The 20,596-nt window shown below is 45.8% G+C and overlaps 1 protein-coding gene across 4 annotated transcripts in view; it reads left to right on the top strand.

The window, feature by feature from the left end:
• The first annotated feature begins 8,423 nt into the window (after nucleotides 1-8,423).
• Nucleotides 8,424-20,596, top strand: part of fbxl18 (F-box and leucine-rich repeat protein 18) — a 43,223-nt gene continuing 31,050 nt past the window's right edge. The window contains exons 1-2 of one of the 4 annotated variants that reach the window (XM_078240143.1): nucleotides 8,434-8,505; nucleotides 8,590-8,875. In XM_078240143.1, the coding sequence (XP_078096269.1) occupies nucleotides 8,651-8,875 (225 nt within the window). In that variant the 5' untranslated portion in view covers nucleotides 8,434-8,505; nucleotides 8,590-8,650. Of the gene's footprint in view, nucleotides 8,876-20,596 lie in introns of all 4 variants that reach the window. The other 3 variants (XM_078240142.1, XM_078240145.1, XM_078240144.1) reach the window with 3 other exon arrangements.

Genomic DNA, 20,596 nt, shown 5'->3' with positions numbered 1-20,596 from the left:
GACATGCTGTCGAAACTTTTGTCTTGTACTGATCAGGATAGCATTGCAAGAATATCAAATCTCAAAGGGAACAATAATTTATACAACATGAGAAGAGTATGTTGATTGATTGGCAAGTGGACTCTGATTAGTAAAGGTGTTGCCATGCAGAAAGCACCAGTGAAGAGTTAACAGCCAAACTTCTGTTTCAATTCAAACCAACTAAGTCAACTCTGATTGGTCAGAGCATTGCAATGGGAAATGAACCAGGGAATGGCTGTCCCCCAACCTTTTGTTTAGTTGAAAAAGATGCAATGTGTGGACATGTTCTTTCTGTTTGCAAAGAACAGAGCCCTGTGTGTGAATGTATGTAGCTTCTAGCACACACCGAGACTGAGCGCGACTGATAAATTGTTAATATAATTCTTAGCACAATTGGGATTGTTTAGCAAGTGCTGTCCATTTGTGTAATTACATCTAAAGTTGGACAGTATGTTGTGAGTTTAACAAGCACGGGCTGGTTGAGTACAGTCAGTACTCTGCCTATTGCAAACAACCAAAGAGACATGCTGTTTGATACCTTCTGCCAATAGTTGGGACATACAGCCTACATTCCTGGCAACACACTGGCATTGAAATTCATACAGCACATTACTCATTTATGTATTAGGCAGAAAGTCTGTTTGGCTTGAGGGCAGCATCCTGTTAGTGGACAAAGTGACTCATGATGCGTTGGCACAGTAGCAGCATGAAAGGGCTGGCTTCACCAATCGCTCAAATTCTTGAGATACCTCACCCCAGGGTAATCTAAAACAGACTAGAGCATTTTGCAGGACTTTATTTTTAGCAATCTGCATATTTAAATATGATTGCATGCACATTGAGCTTAATAAATCCTTGACCACAATGTTTCAAGAACAGGATTGAATTTTGAGGAATAGATGGATCATCTACTGATAAAAATAATCCAGCTTCTAACAACACTGTTTCAAAAAATGCATTGAAAACTCTTTTGTTGAGCTGATTTCATGCATAACCCCATCGTAAAAGTGCTTTTATTTACGCCTGATACCTGATATGCCTGTAGATGGTGCTGTGACCAGGCTTATAAATGTTTAGCAAAAACAGAGGATGCTGGAAAAACTCAGCAAGCCTGTCAGGAGAGGAAAAAGAGCTTATGTTTCGAATTTGTTTAACTTCTTCAGAACTCAAATGACCTTGAAATATTAGCTCTGTTTTCCCTCCCTACGGATGCTGCCAGGCCTGCTGAGATTTTCCAGCATCATCTGTTTGCTTCAGATTCCAGTATCTGCAGTATTTTGCATTTTGATTTTTTAATGCTAAGCTTTGCGGACTTGAGTAACATTACTTAATCTTTTCTTGGGACACTCATGGATAAATTGGTGCCTGTTCAGAGGTCAGAAGAAACTTGTTAGTGCAGATAGTCATCGTTTTGTTCAAAAAACAAGAAATGTAGCCCCTTCAAACATGTAACCAGGAGCAGGAATCCTGTTTGTTTGTCACGAATATAGTGTTCCTGGAAGTGTCCCTATTGTCACCGCGTTTTAACTTAGTTTATTCACAACTGGTCAAAGATGAGTCCTCGGATCCTCCTGCTCCCCAATAGCTCAGCCAGTACTGCACTACCTAGAATAGGAATGAGGCATACACATTTGGAAAGTCCGAAATGTAATTCCTGGACCAATTGGGATGTCTGGAAAACAGCGTTGTTCTAGTGTTGTAGAAAATCAGAGATCTCAATGGAAAAAAATACAAGACTCGCATTTACACAGCACCATTTACAATCTTCAGACATCCAAAATGTGCTTTACAGCCAGTGATCTGTATTCACCGTTGTAATATAGCATCTAATTTGCATATAGCAAGGTCTCACAACAGCAATGTAATAATGGGCATCCAATCTATTTTAGTTATGTTGATTGAGGTCACAACACCAGGGAGAAGCTACTCTCATTCTCTTCATCTAGTGCCATGGGATCTTTTACATCGTAAGAGTTTTAACAACACCAGGTTAAAGTCCAACAGGTTTATTTGCTACCAAATAAACCTGTTGGACTTTAACCTCCGAATAAGCTCCGAAAGCTTACGGTATTTGCTACCAAATAAACCTGTTGGACTTTAACCTGGTGTTGTTAAAACTCTTACTGTGTTCACCCCAGTCCAATGCCGGCATCTCCACATCATCTTTTACATCCACAGAAAAAGACAGACAGACCCTAAGTTTAACATTTCATCCAAAAGACAGTACCTCTGAAAGTGCAGCACTCCCTTGGTACTACACTGAAATGACAATCTAGGTTTTTGGAGTGGGCTTGAACCAATAACCACTTAACTCAGAGGCTCGTGTGTCACACTGCCACTTACTGTGTGTTGCCCACAAAGTCAATTGTAGGGAAAGTATGCATTCCATATTTTAAAAATAACTTGATAAATGTCACCAGAGGTGAGAAGAAACACCCCTCAAAGCCGAGTCCTTCCTCCCTATGTATGTTAAAACAGAAATCTACTATGATATGGAATATACTGTCTGCAGTGGGCCAGACTTAACTGTAAGTTTCAAAATGGAATTAGATATATATTTTGAACAGGAAAATAAACTACAGGGCTATGGGAAAAGAGTAGGGCGAGTCGAAAAATAGCACGTTCAGAGAGCCAGCAAATGGATGGAATGGTCTCCTTCTCTATGAGAGGCGCAGGGGGGTAGGGCTCCTTCAAAGCAGCAGAGCAGGCATGACTGCACACCATGCCCTCCAGTATTCCTGAGGCTTTCCGCAGAGAGTGGAGTCCATATAGCGGATAGTGGAAACAATATTATTTAATTTTGGTAAGTTTCCTTTTCCTTTTGTATGCCTTGGGTGCTTATAAGTTGAGGCTGGGGGTGACGGGGTGCACTTTTGTGTAATACATTTTGCCTTGTGTCACCAGGCAGGGCAAAAAAATACAAGACTTGCATTTACACAGAACCATTTACAATCTTCAGACATCCAAAGTGTACTTGACAGTCAGTGATGCGTATTCACTGTTGTAATATAGCATCTATTTGATTTGATTTATTATTGTCACATGTTTTTTTCATAGGAGACAGAGGGTAGTGGTCGAAGGGTCTTTTTCCGGCTGGAGGTCTGTGACCAGTGGTGTTCCGCAGGGCTCTATACTGGGACCTCTGCTATTTGTGATATATATAAATGATTTGGAAGAAGGTGTAACTGGTGTAATCAGCAAGTTTGCGGATGACACGAAGATGGCTGGACTTGCGGATAGCGAAGAGCATTGTCGGGCAATACAGCAGGATATAGATAGGCTGGAAAATTGGGCGGAGAGGTGGCAGATGGAGTTTAATCCGGATAAATGCGAAGTGATGCATCTTGGAAGAAATAATGTAGGGAGGTGTTATACAATAAATGGCAGAGTCATCAGGAGTATAGAAACACAGAGGGACCTAGGTGTGCAAGTCCACAAATCCTTGAAGGTGGCAACACAGGTGGAGAAGGTGGTGAAGAAGGCATATGGTATGCTTGCCTTTATAGGACGGGGTATAGAGTATAAAAGCTGGAGTCTGATGATGCAGCTGTATAGAACGCTGGTTAGGCCACATTTGGAGTACTGCGTCCAGTTCTGGTCGCCGCACTACCAGAAGGATGTGGAGGCGTTAGAGAGAGTGCAGAGAAGGTTTACCAGGATGTTGCCTGGTATGGAGGGTCTTAGCTATGAGGAGAGATTGGGTAGACTGGGGTTGTTCTCCTTGGAAAGACGGAGAATGAGGGGAGATCTAATAGAGGTATACAAGATTATGAAGGGTATAGATAGGGTGAACAGTGGGAAGCTTTTTCCCAGGTCGGAGGTGACGATCACGAGAGGTCACGGGCTCAAGGTGAGAGGGGCGAAGTATAACTCAGATATCAGAGGGACGTTTTTTACACAGAGGGTGGTGGGGGCCTGGAATGCGCTGCCAAGTAGGGTGGTGGAGGCAGGCACGCTGACATCGTTTAAGACTTACCTGGATAGTCACATGAGCAGCCTGGGAATGGAGGAATACAAACGATTGGTCTAGTTGGACCAAGGAGCGGCACAGGCTTGGAGGGCCGAAGGGCCTGTTTCCTGTGCTGTACTGTTCTTTGTTCTTTTTTTTTGTTTTAACATAGTGAAAAATATTGTTTCTTGCATGCTATACAAAGCATACCATTCATAGAGAAGGAAATGAGAGAGTGCAGAATGTGGTGTTACAGTCATAGCTAGGGTATAGAGAAAGATCAACTTAATTCAAGGTAAGTCCATTCAAAAGTCTGACAGCAGCAGGGAAGAAGCTGTTCTTGAATCGGTTGGTGCGTGACCTCAGACTTTTGTATCTTTTTCCCAATGGAAGGAGATGGAAGAGAGAAGGTGCGGGGTACGTGGGGTCCTTAATTATCCTGGCTGCTTTTCCGAGGCAGTGGGAAGTGCAGACAGACTCTATGGATGGGAGGCTGGTTTGCGTGATGGATTGGGCTACATTCACGACCTTTTGTAGTTCCTTGCGGTCTTGGGCAGAGCGAGAGCCATACCAAGCTGTGATACAACCAGAAAGAATGTTTTCTATGGTGCATCTGTAAAAGTTGGTGAGAGTCATAGCTGACATGCCAAATTCCCTTAGTCTTCTGAGAAAGAAGAGGCATTGGTGGGCTTTCTTAACTATAGTGTTGGCATGGGGGGACCAGGACAGGTTATTGGTGATCTGGACACCTAAAAACTTGAAGCTCTTGACCCGGTGATGTAGACAGAGGCATGTTCTACTTTACGCTTCCTGAAGTCGATGACAATCTCCTTTGTTTTGTTGACATTGAGGGAGAGATTATTGTTGCCGCACCAGTTCACCAGATTCTCTATCTCATTCCTGTACTCTGTCTTGTCATTGTTTGAGATCAAACCCACTACGGTGGTGTCGTCAGCAAATTTGAAAATCGAATTGGAGGAGAATTTGGCCACAGTCATAGATGTATAAGGAATTTGGTAGGGGAATGAGAACACAGCCTTGTGGGGCACTGGTGTTGTGGATGATCGTGGAGTAAGTAAGCGTTGTTGCCTATCCTTACTGATCGTGCATCTAATTTTCATATAACAAGGTCTCACCACAGCAATGTAATAATGGGCATCCAATCTATTTTAGTTATGTTGGTTGAGGGATAAATACTGGTCACAACACCAGGGAGAAGCTACTCTCCTCTTCATATAGTACCATGTGACTTGTACATCCACAGGGAAAAAACAGACAGATTTAAATAAAGGAGGCACAGGCTCGATGGGCTGACTGACCTTTTACCGTAAGAAGTCTCACAACACCAGGTTAAGGTCCAACAGGTTTACTTGGTAGCAAAAGCCACTAGCTTTCGGAGCGCTCGCTGCTCCTTCATCAGGTGAGTGGGAGTTCAGTTTACAAACAGGGCATATAAAGACACAAACTCAATTTACAAAATAATGGTTGAATGCGAGTCTTTACAGGTAATGAAGTCTGAAAGATACAGACAATGTTAGTGGAGAGAGGGTTAAGCACAGGTTAAAGAGATGTGTATTGTCTCCAGCTAGGACAGTTAGTGAGATTTTGCAAGCCCAGGCAAGTCGTGGGGGGTTACAGATAGTGTGACATGAGCCCAAGATCCCGGTTGAGGCCATCCTCATGTGTGCGGAACTACGCTATCAGTCTCTGCTCAGCGACTCTGCGCTGTCGTGTGTCGTGAAGGCCACCTTGGAGAACGCTTACCTGAAGATCAGAGGCAGAGTGCCCGTGACGCTGAAGTGTTCCCCATCAGGAAGAAAACACTCTTGCCTGGTGATTGTCGAGCGGTGTTCATTCATCCGTGTCGTAGTGTCTGCATGGTCTCCCCAATGTACCATGCCTTGGGACATCCTTTCCTGCAGCGTATCAGGTAGACAACGTTGGCTGAGTTGCAAATGTATGTACCGTGTACCTGGTGGATGGTGTTCTCACGTGAGATGATGGCATCAGTACATACACTTGCAACTCGGCCAACGTTGTTTACCTGATACGCTGCAGGAAAGGATGTCCCGAGGCATGGTACATTGGGGAGATCATGCAGACGCTACGACAACGGATGAATGAACACTGCTGGACAATCACCAGGCAAGAGTGTTCTCTTCCTGTTGGGGACACTTCAGCGGGCATTCAGCCTCTGATCTTCGGGTAAGCGTTCTCCAAGGCGGCCTTCACGACAACGCAGAGTCGCTGAGCAGAGACTGATAGCCAAGTTCCGCACACATGAGGACGGCCTCAACCGGGATCTTGGCCTCTTTTAAGGTCAAACCAAATAAACAAACTCAAATTAAATCAGGACAAAGTAAAAGGGGTAGCTCCCCAAAAGGAGGGGGAACAGCCCGAACAAAAATCAAAGTACAAAGGAAACTTAAGAACATCAAATCATAATGTGATTATTAGGGTCGATAACACACCCCAACCCCTGCGGTGCCCAACGGGCGCGGAAGGCGTCAACCGTGTCTGTGGACACCGAACCGGGATCTTGGGTTCATGTCACACTATCTGTAACCCCTACGACTTGCCCTCTTTTTAGGTCAAACCAAACCAAGTAAACAAACTCAGATTAAATCAGGACAAAGTAAAAGGGACAGCTCCCCAAAAAGGAGGGGGAACAGCCCGAACAGAAATCAAAGTACAAAGGAAACTTAAAAACATCAAATTAAAATGTGATTATTGGGGTCAATGATGCACCCCAACCCCTGCGGTGCCCAGCGGGCGCGGAAAGCGTCAACCTCGCCCGTGGACACCGCATGCTCCCTCTCCAGGGACACCTGGCCGCGAACGTAGCCGCGGTAGAGGGGAAGACAGTCAGGATGGACGGCCCCCTCGATCGCCCGCAGCCTGGACCGGTAAATGGCGCGTTTCGCCAGGCCCAGGAGCAGGTTCACAAGGAGGTCGCCATCCCGACCCTCCCCTCTCCGCACCGGGTGTCCGTAGATCAGGAGCGTGGGACTGAAGTGCAGACAAAACATCAACAAAAGGTTCTTCAGGAAAACATAAAGGGAGTGCAGCCTAAGACACACAACAAAGACGTGGTCCACGGACTCCACAAGGCCGCAGAAAGGGCAGTCTTCGGAGCCCGTGAACCAGTGAACCCTACGGTTGTGCGGAACTGCTGCATGCATCACCCTCCACCCCAGGTCCCCGACGTAATTGGGGGAGATCCCTCCGTAGAGGGACCTCCAGCGGGGACCTCCGCCGCCCGGCGGCAACAAGGCCCGCCAAGGTGTATCCGGGCGACAGGCGAGGAGGCAGTGATGGAAGGTGTGCAGCAGCAGCCCGCACAGGAAACGCCTCCGCGCGGTAGAAAAAGGCACGGAGGGCATTTCCGCGAGGCGGCTCAGGCTGTGGGGCACCTCACCCAGGGGAGGGGGCTGAGGCTTTGGGCCAATGTGGAATTCCGCCCGAACAGGGAAACGCTCGGGCGGGATCCCACCGCACGCCTGCGCCGTCTCAAGTTTGCGTGCAGTTTCGGGGCCGAGCACGACCGTCCTAAGGTCTAGGATGGCTTTGGCCGCGCGCCAGACGGACGTCCCCGCGCGCTCAGCCAGCACGCGGGGACTCATCCAGCCCGCCCCTCCGCCATCGAGCACGTCCCCGATTCTGGTCACCCCGGCGTCCACAGCCCTCCTCTCCGCCAGCCACCTGAAGTTATACGGCTGGAGGAGCGGATTCCTGGGCAGCGGCTCTCGCACGAGAGCCGCTACTCCTGACGGGGGAGAGCTGCGTCGCGAGGCGACCTTGTTCCAGACAGTGAGGAGGTCCTGGTAAAAGACGGGCAACTCCTGCAGGGCGGTCGGAACACGCCCCAGTTCGATATGCAGGAGCTGCACGTCATAATTGAGGCCGTGCCACTGGCGGAAGAAATACGTCGCCATGGCACACCACTGTGGAGGGGGCTCAACATAACGACTTGCCTGGGGCTTGCAAAATCTCACTAACTGTCCTGTCTGGAGACAATACACATCTCTTTAACCTGTGCTTAACCCTCTCTCCACTCATGTTGTCTGTACCTTTAAGACTTGATTAGCTGTAAAGACTCGCATTCCAATCATTATTTTGTAAATTGAGCTTGTGTCTTTATATGCCCTATTTGTGAACAGAACTCCCACTTACCTGACGAAGGAGCAACGCTCCAAAAGCTCGTGGCTTTTGCTACCAAATAAACCTGTTGGACTTTAGTCTGGTGTTGTGAGACTTCTTACTGTGTTTACCCCAGTCCATCGCCGGCATCTCCACATCATGACCTTTTACCGCCATTGCTCTATGGTTAGGGGCGTGCCCTTTTGGATGGAAGCTGGGGCTCGGGGCGGAAGTCGGGACGGAAGTTGGGGCGCAGCGCGGGGCGGAAGTCGGGACGGAAGCGGGGGCGCAGCAGGCTAGTGCCGTGCGGGGCGGAAGCTGGGGGGGCAAGGGTCGCAGTGCGGTTCCGGAGTAGCGCCGTTAGTTTGTCGGTGCGGGGAGAGTGAGCGGCCCAGGTTCGGCTCCGGCCTGTCGGGCGGTTAAAGCTTTTTATTTTAAGATTGAAAGCCTTTTATAATTGAATACTGGTTATTTTTTAGTTGAGTTGGTTGGCCGATGCGGCCTCTGAGGTGCCGAGCCGGGCATTAAGAGTTTGAGGCGATGGAGAGCGGCGAGGAGCCGGAGCAGCAGCACCAGGATCAGGACCAATGCCAACCCCAGCCCCTCAACCTGACCGAGTTCTCGGATGAGATCCTGTTGACCATCCTGAGGTTCGTGCCCAGCTGCGACCTGCTGCTGAGTGTCAGGAAAGTGAGCAGGAAGTTGGCGGCTCTGTGTGTGGACAAGAGCCTGGTCAGCTCGGTCACTCTGCACAAGGAGTACCAGGTAAACAATCAGCGGGCCCGCCACTCTGCCCATCCACCCTCCTGCTCTCCCAATGGCACCCATCCACACTGGCCAGGATTGGAGACACTGGGTCCCAGCTGTGGCATTGCCAGGTTGTGACAATGGTCTCTCTGAAACACAGACAGGAAATATATAATCAGCAACAGGCAGTATCTGTGAGAGGGAACCTGAATGTGGACTGTGGAAATCGACTTCACCATGTTTACATTCAGTGTGGTAAAGTGATTAGCACTGCTGCAAGGACTCACAGCACCAGGGACTCGAGTTCGATTCCTGGCTTGGGTGACTGTGCGGAGTCTGCGCATTCTCCCCGTGTCTACGTGGGTTTCCTCCAGGTGCTCTGGTTTCCTCCCACAGTCCAAAATATGTGCTGGTTAGGTGCATTGGCCATGCTAAATTCTCTCTCCGTGTACCCGAACAGGCACCAGAGTGTGGCAACTAGGGGATTTTTGCAGTAACTTCATTGCAGTGTTAATGTAAGCCTACTTGTGACACTAATAAATAAACTTAAACTTAGTGTTATTTCAACACCAAAACAGGGAGGAGACAAAATAAATAGCAACCCAAGCTGGCCAATGTCCTTAACTCCAGCAGTTGAAAATATAAAATGGGAACTGGCGTTAGTTTTCCCCAGTAGTTTCAATGACCAATCAGTTATATTGCCCAAACTAGGTAGAGTTGAAGTCCTTCATTCAGATCATTCTGATTACAAATCTATATTTGGACCTAAATCTACCTTTTGCAGTCAAAGCTTGTTTTTCTATGCCTACAGTTCCTTTGAGTTTTTTTCAAATAAATATCCAATGCATCTTTAAATATTGAGCCGTTAATTGTAAGGAACCTTAAGTCTTAACTCTTCCATTAAACAATTCAGCCGTTGACTTTAAAACCAACAAAACACAGATTGGTATTAAAGAACAATACAGCACAGGAACAGGCCCTTTGTCCCAGCAAGCCTGCGCTGATACACGGTTTCTATCCCATAGTTTGCCTCTTGTTCATGTGTCTATCAAGATACACTTTGAACGTTGCTAACGTACCTGCTTCCACCACCTTCACCGGCAGTGCATTCCACCCTCTGTGTGGAAAAAATGTTCCCTGCACATCTCCCCTAAACTTACCACCTATTCTAGCTGACCCACCCTGGGAAAAAGCCTCAGACTACCCACCCTATCTGTGCGCCTCATAATTATGTAGACCTCTATCTGGCCTCCATCTTTCCAGTGAAAATGATCCGAGTTTATCCATCCTCTCCTCATACCTAAAACCCTTCAGGCCAGGCAACATCCTGGAAAACCTTCTTTGCACCTTCTCTAACGCATCCATGTCTTTCTGGTAGTGCGGAGACCAGAATTGCACGCAATTCCATTTAGCTACCAACTTTGTTTTTCTCTGTGAACAGAATCACAGCAAAATAAGTGATTCTTGCCAAATGTTCTGGAAGAAAATGAAAATCTTTTGTTACCCTGGCAACTCAATTGGCAAGCACATTGCATACTGTGCAACTCTGCCATGCAAATCAGGTCCTCGTTTTGCTCTCTATTACCAGTCGATTGGAAAGGATTTACATGGATATCAGATAAAGACAGTATACCCCTTAACTGTTATACTCACATAGTCATAGAGGTTTATAGCATGGAAACAGGCCCTTTGGCCCAACTTGTCCATGCTGCCCAGTTTTTACCATTAAGCTAGTCCCAATTCCCTGCGTTTGGCCCATATCCCTCTATACCCATCTTACCCATGTAACTGTCTAAATGCTTTTTAAAAGACAAAATTGTCCCCGCCCCTACTACTGCCTCTGGCTGCTTGTTCCAGACACTCACCCTCTATGTGAAAGAATTGCCCCTCCGGACCCTTTTGTATCTCTCCCCTCTCACCTTAAACCTAATGCCCTTTAGTTTTAGACTCCCCTACCTTTGGCAAAAGATTTTGACTATCTACCTTACCTATGCACCTCATTATTTTATAGATCTCTATAAGCCTCTACGCTCCAGGAAAAAAAGCCCCAGTCTATCCAGCCTCTCCTTATAACTCAAACCATCAAGTCCCGGTAGCATCCTAGTCAATCTTTTCTGCACTCTTTTTCTAGTTTAATAATATCCTTTCTATAATAGGGTAATCAGAACTGTATACAGTATTCCAAGTGTGGCATTACCAATGTCTTGTACAACTTCAACAAGATGTCCCAACTTCTGTATTCAGTGTTCTGACGAATGAAATCAAGCATGCCGAATGCCTTCTTCAGCACTCTGTCCACCTTTCAGGAACTATGAACCTGTACCCCTAGATCTCTTTGTTCTATAATTCTCCCCAACACCCTACCATTAACTGAGCAAATGCTGCCCTGGTTCGATCTACCAAAATGCATCACCTTGCATTTATCTAAATTAATCTCCATCTGCCATTCATCAGCCCACTGGCCCAATTGATCAAGATCCCGTTGCAATCCAAGATAACCTTCTCCACTGTCCACTATGCCACCAATCTTGGTGTCACCTGCAAACTTACTAACCATGTCTTCTAAATTCTCATCCAAATCATTAATATAAATGTCAAATAACAGTGGACCCAGCACTGATCCCTGAGGCACACTGCTGGTCACAGACCTCCAGTTTGAAAAACAACCCTCTACAACCACCCTCTGATTTGATTTGATTTATTATTGTCACATGTATTAGTATACAGTGAAAGTATTCTTTCTTGTGTGCTATACAGACAAAGCATACCGTTTGTAGAGAAGGAAAGGAGAGAGTGCAGAATGTAGTGTTACAGTCATAGCTAGGGTGTAGAGAAAGATCAACTCAATGCAAAGTAGGTCCATTCAGAAGTCTGATGACAGCAGGGAAAAGCTTTTCTTGAGTCAGTTCTTACGTGATCTCAGACTTTTGTATCTTTTTCCCAACGGAAGAAGGTGGAAGAGAGAATGTCTGGGGTGCATAGGGTCCTTAATTATGCTGGCTGCTTTTCTGAGGCAGTGGGAAGTGTAGATAGTGTCAATGAGTGGGCGGCTGGTTTGAGTGATGGACGGAGCTTCGTTCATGACCCTTTGTAGTTTCTTGCGATCTTGGGCAGAGCAGGAGCCATACCAAGCTGTGGTACAATCTGAAAGAATGCTTTCTATCTTGTGTCTAGAAAAGGTGATGAGAGTCGTAGTGGACATGCCAAATTTCCTTAGTCTTCTGAGAAAGTAGAGGCGTTGGTGGGCTTTCTTAACTATAGTGTCAGAATGGAGGGACCAGGGCAGGTTGTTGATCACCTGGACACCTAAAAACGCGAAGCTCTCGACCATTTCTACCTTGTCCCCATTGATGTCAACAGCGGCATGTCTTGTGTCATCAATAAGAAGTCTAACAACACCAGGTTAAAGTCCATGTGAGACTTCTTACTGTTCTTACCCCAGTCCAACACCGGCATCTCCACATTGTGTCATCAAGTCAATTTTGTAACCAATTGGCTACCTCACCCTGGATCCTGTGCGATTTAACCTTATGCAACAACCTACCTTGCTGAAGTCCATGTAGACAACGTCGACTGCACTGCCCTCATCTACCTTCTTGGTTACCCCTTCAAAAAACTCAATCAAATTTGTAAGACATGATTTTCCACTCACAAGGCCATGCTGACTGTCTCTAATCAGTCCTTGCGTCTCTAAATGCCTGTAGATCCTGTCTCTCAGAATACCTTCTAACAGTTTACCCACTACAGGTAGGCTCACCAGCCATTAGTTTCAGGCTTTGCCCTGCAGTCCTCCTTAAACAAAGGCACAACATTTTTCTTCAGGCACCTAACCTGTGGCTGTCGATGATTCAAATATCTCTGCTAGGGGACCTGCAATTTCCTCCCTAGTCTCCCACAACATCCTGAGATACACTTCATCAGGTCCTGGAGATTTATCTACCATGATGCACTTTAAGACTTCCAGCACCTCCTTCTCTGTAATATGTACACTCCTCAAGACATCACTACCTATTTTCCAAGTTCCCTAACATCTGTGCCTTTCTCAACCTTGAATACTGATGAGAAATATTCATTTAGGATCTCACCCATCTCTTGTGGATCCGCACATAGATGACCTTTTGATCCTTAAGAGACGCTATTCCCTCCCTAGTTACTCTTTTGCCCTTTATGTATTTGTAGAAGCTCTTTGGATTCTCTTTTGCCTTATCTGTCAAAGCAATCTCATGTCCCCTTTTTGCCCTCCTGATTTCTCTCTTAACTCTACTTCTACACCCTCTATACTCTTCAAGGGATCCACTCCATCCCAGCTGCCCTATGCATGTCATGTGCCGCCTCCTCCTTCTTGACCAGGGCCTCATATCCTGAGTCATCCAGGGTTCCCTACTCCTACCAGCTATGCCCTTCACTCTAAAAGGAATGTGCTTACCCTGGACCCTGGTTAACACACTTTTGAAAGCCTCCCAATTACCAGACATCCCTTCGCCTGCCAACAGACTTCCCCCAATCAGCTTTTGAAAGATCCTGTCAGCTTTTGAATGTTCCTGCCTGATACCATCAAATTTGGTCTTGCCTCAATTTAGAATTTTAACTTCTGGGCCAGACCTATCATTCTCCATAGCTATCTTAAAACGAATGGAATTATGGTCACTGGTCCCAAAGTGATCCCTCACTAACACTTCTGTCACCTGCCCTCCCTTATTTCCCATCCACATACTTATTTTGGGCCATCCTGTTCTGGTCGCCTCATTACAGGAGGGATGTGGAAATGATTGAAAGGGTGCAGAGAAGATTTACAAGGGTGTTGCCTGGATTGGTTGGCATGCCTTATGAAGATAGGCTGAGGGAGCTCGGTCTTTTCTCCTTGGAGAGGCGAAGGCTGAGAGGTGACCTGATAGAGGTGTACAAGATGTTGAGAGGTATAGATCGGGTGGATTCTCGGAGGCTTTTTCCCAGGGCTGAAATGGCTGCTACGAGAGGACACAGGTTTAAGGTGCTGGGGAGTAGGTACAGAGGAGATGTCAGGGGTAAGTTTTTCACTCAGAGGGTGGTGGGTGAGTGGAATCGGCTGCCGTCAGTGGTGGTGGAGGCAAACTCAATAGGGTCTTTTAAGAGACTTGTGGATGAGTACATGGGACTGAATAGGATTGAGGGTTATAGATAAGCCTAGGTAGGTAGGGACATGACCGGCGCAACTTGTGGGCCGAAGGGCCTGTTTGTGCTGTATTTTTTCTATGTTCTATCCACATACTGAATGAAAAATTCCTTCTGAATACGCTCAACAAATTTCTCTCCATCCAAGCCCCTAATGCTATGGATGTCCCAGTCAATGTTGGGAAAGTTAAAGTCCCCTACTATTACCACCCTATTTTTCTTGGAGCTGTCTGTAATCTCCTTGCATATTTGCCCCTCAATTTCCCACTGACTATTTGGGGGCCTGTGGTACAATCCTATCAACGTGATCTCCCTCTTCTTATTTCTCAGTTCTACCCATATAGACTCAGTGGGCGAACCCTTGGATATATCCCCTCTCAGTACTGCTGTGGTGTTCTCCCTAATCAAAAATGCAACTCCCCCTCCTCTCTTACCTCCTGTTCCATCTTTCCTATAGCATCCTATAGGGCGGCACGGTAGCACAGTAGGGCGGCACGGTAGCACAGTGGTTAGCACTGCTGCTTCACAGCTCCAGGGACCTGGGTTCGATTCCCGGCTTGGGTCACTGTCTGTGTGGAGTTTGCACATTCTTCTCGTGTCTGCTTGGGTTTCCTCCGGGTGCTCCGGTTTCCTCCCACAGTCCAAAGATGTGCGGGTTAGGTTGATTGGCCGTGCTAAAATTGCCCCTTAGTGTCTTGAGATGGGTAGGTTAGAGGGATTAGCGGGTGGATATGGGGGTAGGGCCTGGGTGGGATTGTGGTCGGTGTAGACTCGATGGGCCGAATGGCCTCTTTCTACACTGTAGGGTTTCTATGATTTCTATGATCTGTACCCTGGAACATTGAGCTGCCAGTCCTGTCCCTCCTGTAGCCATGTTTCAGTAATTGCTATAATATTCCAGTCCCATGTACCCATCAATGCCCTGAGTTCATCTGCCTTGCTCGTCAGGCCTCTTGCATTGAAATAAATGCAGTTTAATCTAGACTTCCCTTCCTCTCTCACATGATCAATCAACTTTCAGGCACTGTAAAAACATACCCCCAAATCATTTCAGTTCACGTTTTCCCCCATTTACTCTTGTAGGTTCCAAGATGATTTCAAACAATTGTCCCCTTGAACTTTGTTCATTCATTCTAATGAAATAAAGTGACTGCTTTTCCCCTCCACTGAGTTCAAATGATTTAAGTCCTAAAATGATTGTTGTTTTCTGATCTTTAAAAAAATTAATATTAACATGGAGATTAAAGTTGATAGCTCAGTTTGACTGTCCAGCAATACTGACCCGTGCTTTCACATCATTGTTTAATGTGTAAGCTGAGATGTAAATTTTAGACTGTTCTGCCAATGGGAGTGATCCCTTGCAAATGGTTCCATTATTCAAGTTTAATTCATCAGGAATCAAACCTCCTAAAGCCCACTATTAATCCAATGGGTTGTATTGTTGTGCTTGTCCATGGCAGTGGCATTTCGCAGGCATTGGCAGTGACTGATTAGTCTGTGACCTTTGCAAAATGAGTAAATGTTGAAGCGAATGGATTTACTGATGTGCTGAGCAATGTGAGAATAACCAATGATGCAACCTTCCTTGAATCATCGTGTGGAATTGAAGGCTGAATTTTCACTGTAGATTCTTCATTATCCCGCCTTTGTGGGAGGCAGGTCTTCCATATGTGGACAGAGTTTTAGCCAGCTCTGTGAATCCTTTTGATACCACAGTGACCATTTTGCTTCTGCCAGCAAATTGTGTGCAGTTATTTCTTTTTTAATTGTTATTCAAATCTTTGTATCTGTTCTCTTCCCGTTGCCTGGTATTCATCGACTGGGTGTCCTCTGTTACTATGGATAAAGTCTATAATCCATGTGAACCTTGACACTGAATGTATCTGCCTCGGGGGAGGGGAGCCTAACTCTGTCCTGTCCAATATTAGAGATCTGGTGCTCCATTTGACATCAAGTTCTTCCTACAAAGCAGAAAGAACGACATGTACGCATATCCACCACTCTTCACTGGATAGCATTTAGGAGTTGGGTATTATAGCTCATAGAATATCTACAGTGCAGAAGGAGGCCTTTTGGCCTATCAAGCCTGTACCGACAACAATCCTACCCAGGCCTTGTTCCCATAACCCCACGTATTTACACTGCTAATCCCCCTGACGCTAAGGCCAATTCAGCATGGCCAATCCACCTAACCCATACATCTTTGGAGTGTGGGCGGAAACCCACACAGGCACAGAGAGAATGTGCAAACTTAACACCCGACCTTGACCTGAGTTCGGAATTGAACCCGGGTCCCTGGCGCTGAGAGACAGCAGTGCTAACCACTGTGTCACTATTGTTTTTTTTGTTTCCTGATAAACCAGACACTATAGTGCAGGTAGCACTGCTCCTGCTAATTTCAATTAACCCTGAGGTTATTCTAAAATATGACTCAATATTGCATAACAAACTTGCTGAACTATGGGGTGGAGGCCTGGTATTCCATTATTTTAACAACTATTTAGATATATATATATAGTGTGTTTAATGTCGTAACACCTCCCAGAGCATCTCCTAGGTGTACAATTGGCCATGGCACAGATGTTCAGCATCTGTCTCAAATGCAAAGGGTTTTCAAATCGATCTAAACTAAGGTTTTGTGAGAATGTGGGACAGTTGCAGTGGAAGATTGCAGGCTCAATCCCAGCTCTCTGCTGAGTTAGCTGCTCACCACCAGAGGGAGCTCCAATTGTCCTGAACAGGGGCCCTGGTTAGGAAGGGAATATTTCACCATTCTTTCTGCAGCAACTGTTGACTGTCCTCTGCTGGACACTACAGGTGTATGACTACTAGCTGAGCGACAGGGTCAGGCGCACAGCCTGCTAACACAGTTGACTAGTTTGCTGACTCTGAGTAGCTTGCTGGTGTCCTTGGAAAATATAATCCAGGAAACGGAAGGAGGCGAGGAACGTGCTGCTGGGCCGTAACAATTTGAACTCGAGAATAAAGGGAGACTGTTTCCAATGACTGAAGGCTCGTTGACCACAGCACATAGATTTAAGGTGGTTGGCAAAAAAACCAGAGGTGGGATGAGGAAAAAAGATTTTACGCAACAAGTTCAGAAAGAATTGGGATGCACTGGCTCTGGTGTGCAAAATGCAGGTTCACTGTTAGATTTCAGATGGGATTTGGAAAAATACAGGAAGGAGAGAAAATTGCCAGGGTATGTGGAAAGAGCGGGAGGTTGGGACTAACTGGATTGCTGCTCAAAAGAGCTAGTGCAGACTCGATGGGCAGAATGCACTTCTGCCCATCGGGTCTGCACTGTCTATTTTGATTTGATTTATTATTGTCACATGTATTAGTATACAGTGAAAAGTATTGGTTCTTGTGCAGCTTACAGACAAAGCATACCATTCATAGAGAAGGAAATGAGAGAGTGCAGAATGTAGTGTTACAGTCATAGCCAGGGTGTGGAGAAAGATCAACTTAATGCAAGGTAGGTCCATTCAAAAGTCTGACGGCAGCAGGGAAGAAGCTGTTCTTGAGTCGGTTGGTACGTGACCTCAGACTTTTGTATCTTTTTCGCAACTGAAGAAGGTGGAAGAGAGAATGTCCGGGGTGCGTGGGGTCCTTAATTATGCTGGCTGTTTTGCCGAGGCAGCGGGAAGTGTAGACAGAGTCAATGGATGGGAGGCTGGTTTGAGTGATGGATTGGGCTTCATTCACGACCTTTTATAGTTTCTTGCGGTCTTGGGCAAAGCAGGAGCCATACCAAGCTGTGATACAACCAGAAAGAATGCTTCCTATGGTGCATCTGTAAAAGTTGGTGAGAGTCGTAGCTGACATGCCAAATTTCCTTTGTCTTCCAAGAAAGTAGAAGGGTTGGTGGGCTTTCTTAACTATAGTGTCGGCATGGGGGGACCAGGACAGGTTGTTGGTGATCTGGACACCTAAAAACTTGAAGCTCTCGACCATTTCTACTTCATCTCCATTGCTGTGGATAGGAGCATGTTCTCCACTACGCTTCCTGAAGTCGATGACAATCTCCTTCGTTTTGTTGCCATTGTGGAAGAGATTATTGTCATCGCACCAGTTCACCAGATCCTCTATCTCATTTGCGTACTCTGTCTCATCATTGTTTGAGATCCGACCCACTACGGTGGTGCCATCAGCAAACTTGAAAATCGAATTGGAGGGGAATTTGGCCACACAGTCAGGTGTATAAGGAGTATAGTGGGGGGCTGAGAACACAACCTTGTGGGGCACCGGTGTTGAGGATGATCATGGAGGAGGTGTTGTTGCCTATCCTTACTGATTGCGGTCTGTGAGTTAGGAAGTTCAGGATCCAGTCGCAGGAGAAGGAGCTGAGGCCTAGGCCACGGAGTTTGGAGATGAGTTTCGTAAGAATAATGGTGTTGAAGGCTGAGCTGTAGTCAAAATGGAGAGGCGAAAGGAACTATTTACTTTAAAAAAAGCTGAGTGTATAAAGGCAAGACTAAAACTAACGACTGACATACTAAAAACTATCAATGAAATAAAATATAGTCAGCCTGAAATCAGCAGGTTAGAAAAAGACAAACGCATGAAATATGACATACACGTAAAGGTCAATAGGAAACTTAAGCATAAGCCTGGAAAATCCTTTGATTTGTGGGCCAGACCATAATTATGCAATTGGAAATGATGAAAATTGAGTTTAAGGAAGAAAGTAACCACTGGAGGGCAGTAGAATAAGGCCGCAAATGGTTCACCCTCCATTGAAACTTAACTCTCAAGACAGCAAGTGGTTCCTTTGCACCAGGGGGTTTTACTTTATCTGAGGTATTGTTGTGATTCCCAAAGAGACCGATAACCTATATTAAAAAAAATTTGAATTCCCTGTGGCCAACTTAAAGGAATTGTATGACAGAATTTCAAGCTTTAAGACTTTTACTAACACAAACTAAAAGCATCGTTGCCTAAACACTATTTCTTTTGCAACTTAATACTCTAAACTACAAAGAAGATTCCCATTTAACATTTAAAGCAATCAAAAATCTCCCTCCACAGTTATTTACTCTCGTCACTTAAGTCGATAGACATTCTAGTCTCCCAGTACCAGTCCAAAGTGATTCTTGACTTCCAAGGGCTTACTTTCCCTTTCCTTTTCCAGACAGATAACTTTGAATCCCCAAACAGCTTTTGCAATGTAAGTTACTCTGGAGATCCCTCACTCTAGCCAAAGCTAGATGAAGCTCCCAGTCTTGTTTAAATCCTTACAAAGCTGGTCTTTTCAATCCAAGCTTGAGCTCCCACCCACATTCTTGCTTGGTGAACCACAGAGACTTGCTGTCTCTCTCTCAAATCTAATTCCACTACCTTCCTGGGACTTTGGAAACTAATAATCTATCCATTGTCTGCACAGATGCTTTAGTCGTTTATAGGTGCGAACACCTTGCATCATCTTCCCAGTAAACCAGCCTGGGCCCCACTTTAATCTTTAACTACTAAGCCACCCACAGGCTTGTTGTCAGCAGAATTCAGGACAGTCACATGACACTCTCCTCCATTTTACATCAAATAAAAGAGACAATCACAGAACACAATCTTATAAAACCTTGCATTTCTAACAGTATTTAGCGTGGGGGCTGCAAATGCCAGTAGTTTGATGTTTCTCCCTTTTACATTGGTCTGTTCATCTCGAGCATTAAGATGGAAACTGTGAGTTGCTGTATTTTTAACAGGGAGGAGAGATCTTCCTTGAACAGAAATAACTTTGCACAAACTGTCTATTCAAAACAGACCAGAACATTTTAAGTTGGTCTTCACGTCAAACTCCACTACTTTGTCCAGATGTCATCTATATGCGAGGATTGTCTCTGGAGAGCGTCATGATTAGCAAACCCTGGTCCTGTCTGATGTCACTCATTTATACTTTACAATTGAGGATCTTTCAGTAGTAACCAGGAGCCTTTTCCCTGCTCCACTTCTTTTTGCTTCCTAAACTAGGGTTCAGTACTCTAAATGTGGGGAAGCAGTGGTGTAGTGGTATTGTCACTAGATTAATAATCCAGAGACCCAGGGTAATGCTCTGGGGAGCCAGGTTTGAATCACACCACGTCAGCTGATGGAATTTAAATTAAGTGGCACGGCAGCACAGTGGTTAGCAATGCTGCCAGGGACCCGGGTTCGAATCTGGCCTTGGGTGATTGTGAGGAGTTTGCTTGTTCACCTCGTGTCTGTGTAGGTTTCCTCCGGATGCTCTGGTTTCCTCCCACGGTCCAAAGATGTGTGGGTTAGATGCATTGGCCATGCCTAAAAATTATCCTCTAATGTACAAAGATGTATAGTTTAGGTGGATTAGCCATGGTAAATGCCTGGGGTTATGGGGATAGTGGAAGAACATAAGAACTAGGAGCAGGAGTAGGCCATCTGGCCTCTCGAGCCTGCTCCGCCATTCAATAAGATCATGGCTGATCTTTTTGTGGACTCAGCTCCACTTACCCGCCCGCTCACCATAACCCTTAATTCCTTTACTGTTCAAAAATTTATCTATCCTAAGATGCTCTTTCAGAGAGTCAGTGCAGGCTAGATGGGCCAAATGGCCACCTCCTGCACTGTAGGGAT

This window comes from Mustelus asterias, chromosome 23 (genome assembly GCF_964213995.1).
Source record: "Mustelus asterias chromosome 23, sMusAst1.hap1.1, whole genome shotgun sequence".
Lineage (NCBI taxonomy): Eukaryota > Metazoa > Chordata > Chondrichthyes > Carcharhiniformes > Triakidae > Mustelus > Mustelus asterias.
Note: the sequence above shows the minus strand (reverse complement) of the source record. Positions and strands in the feature narration are given on the sequence as shown.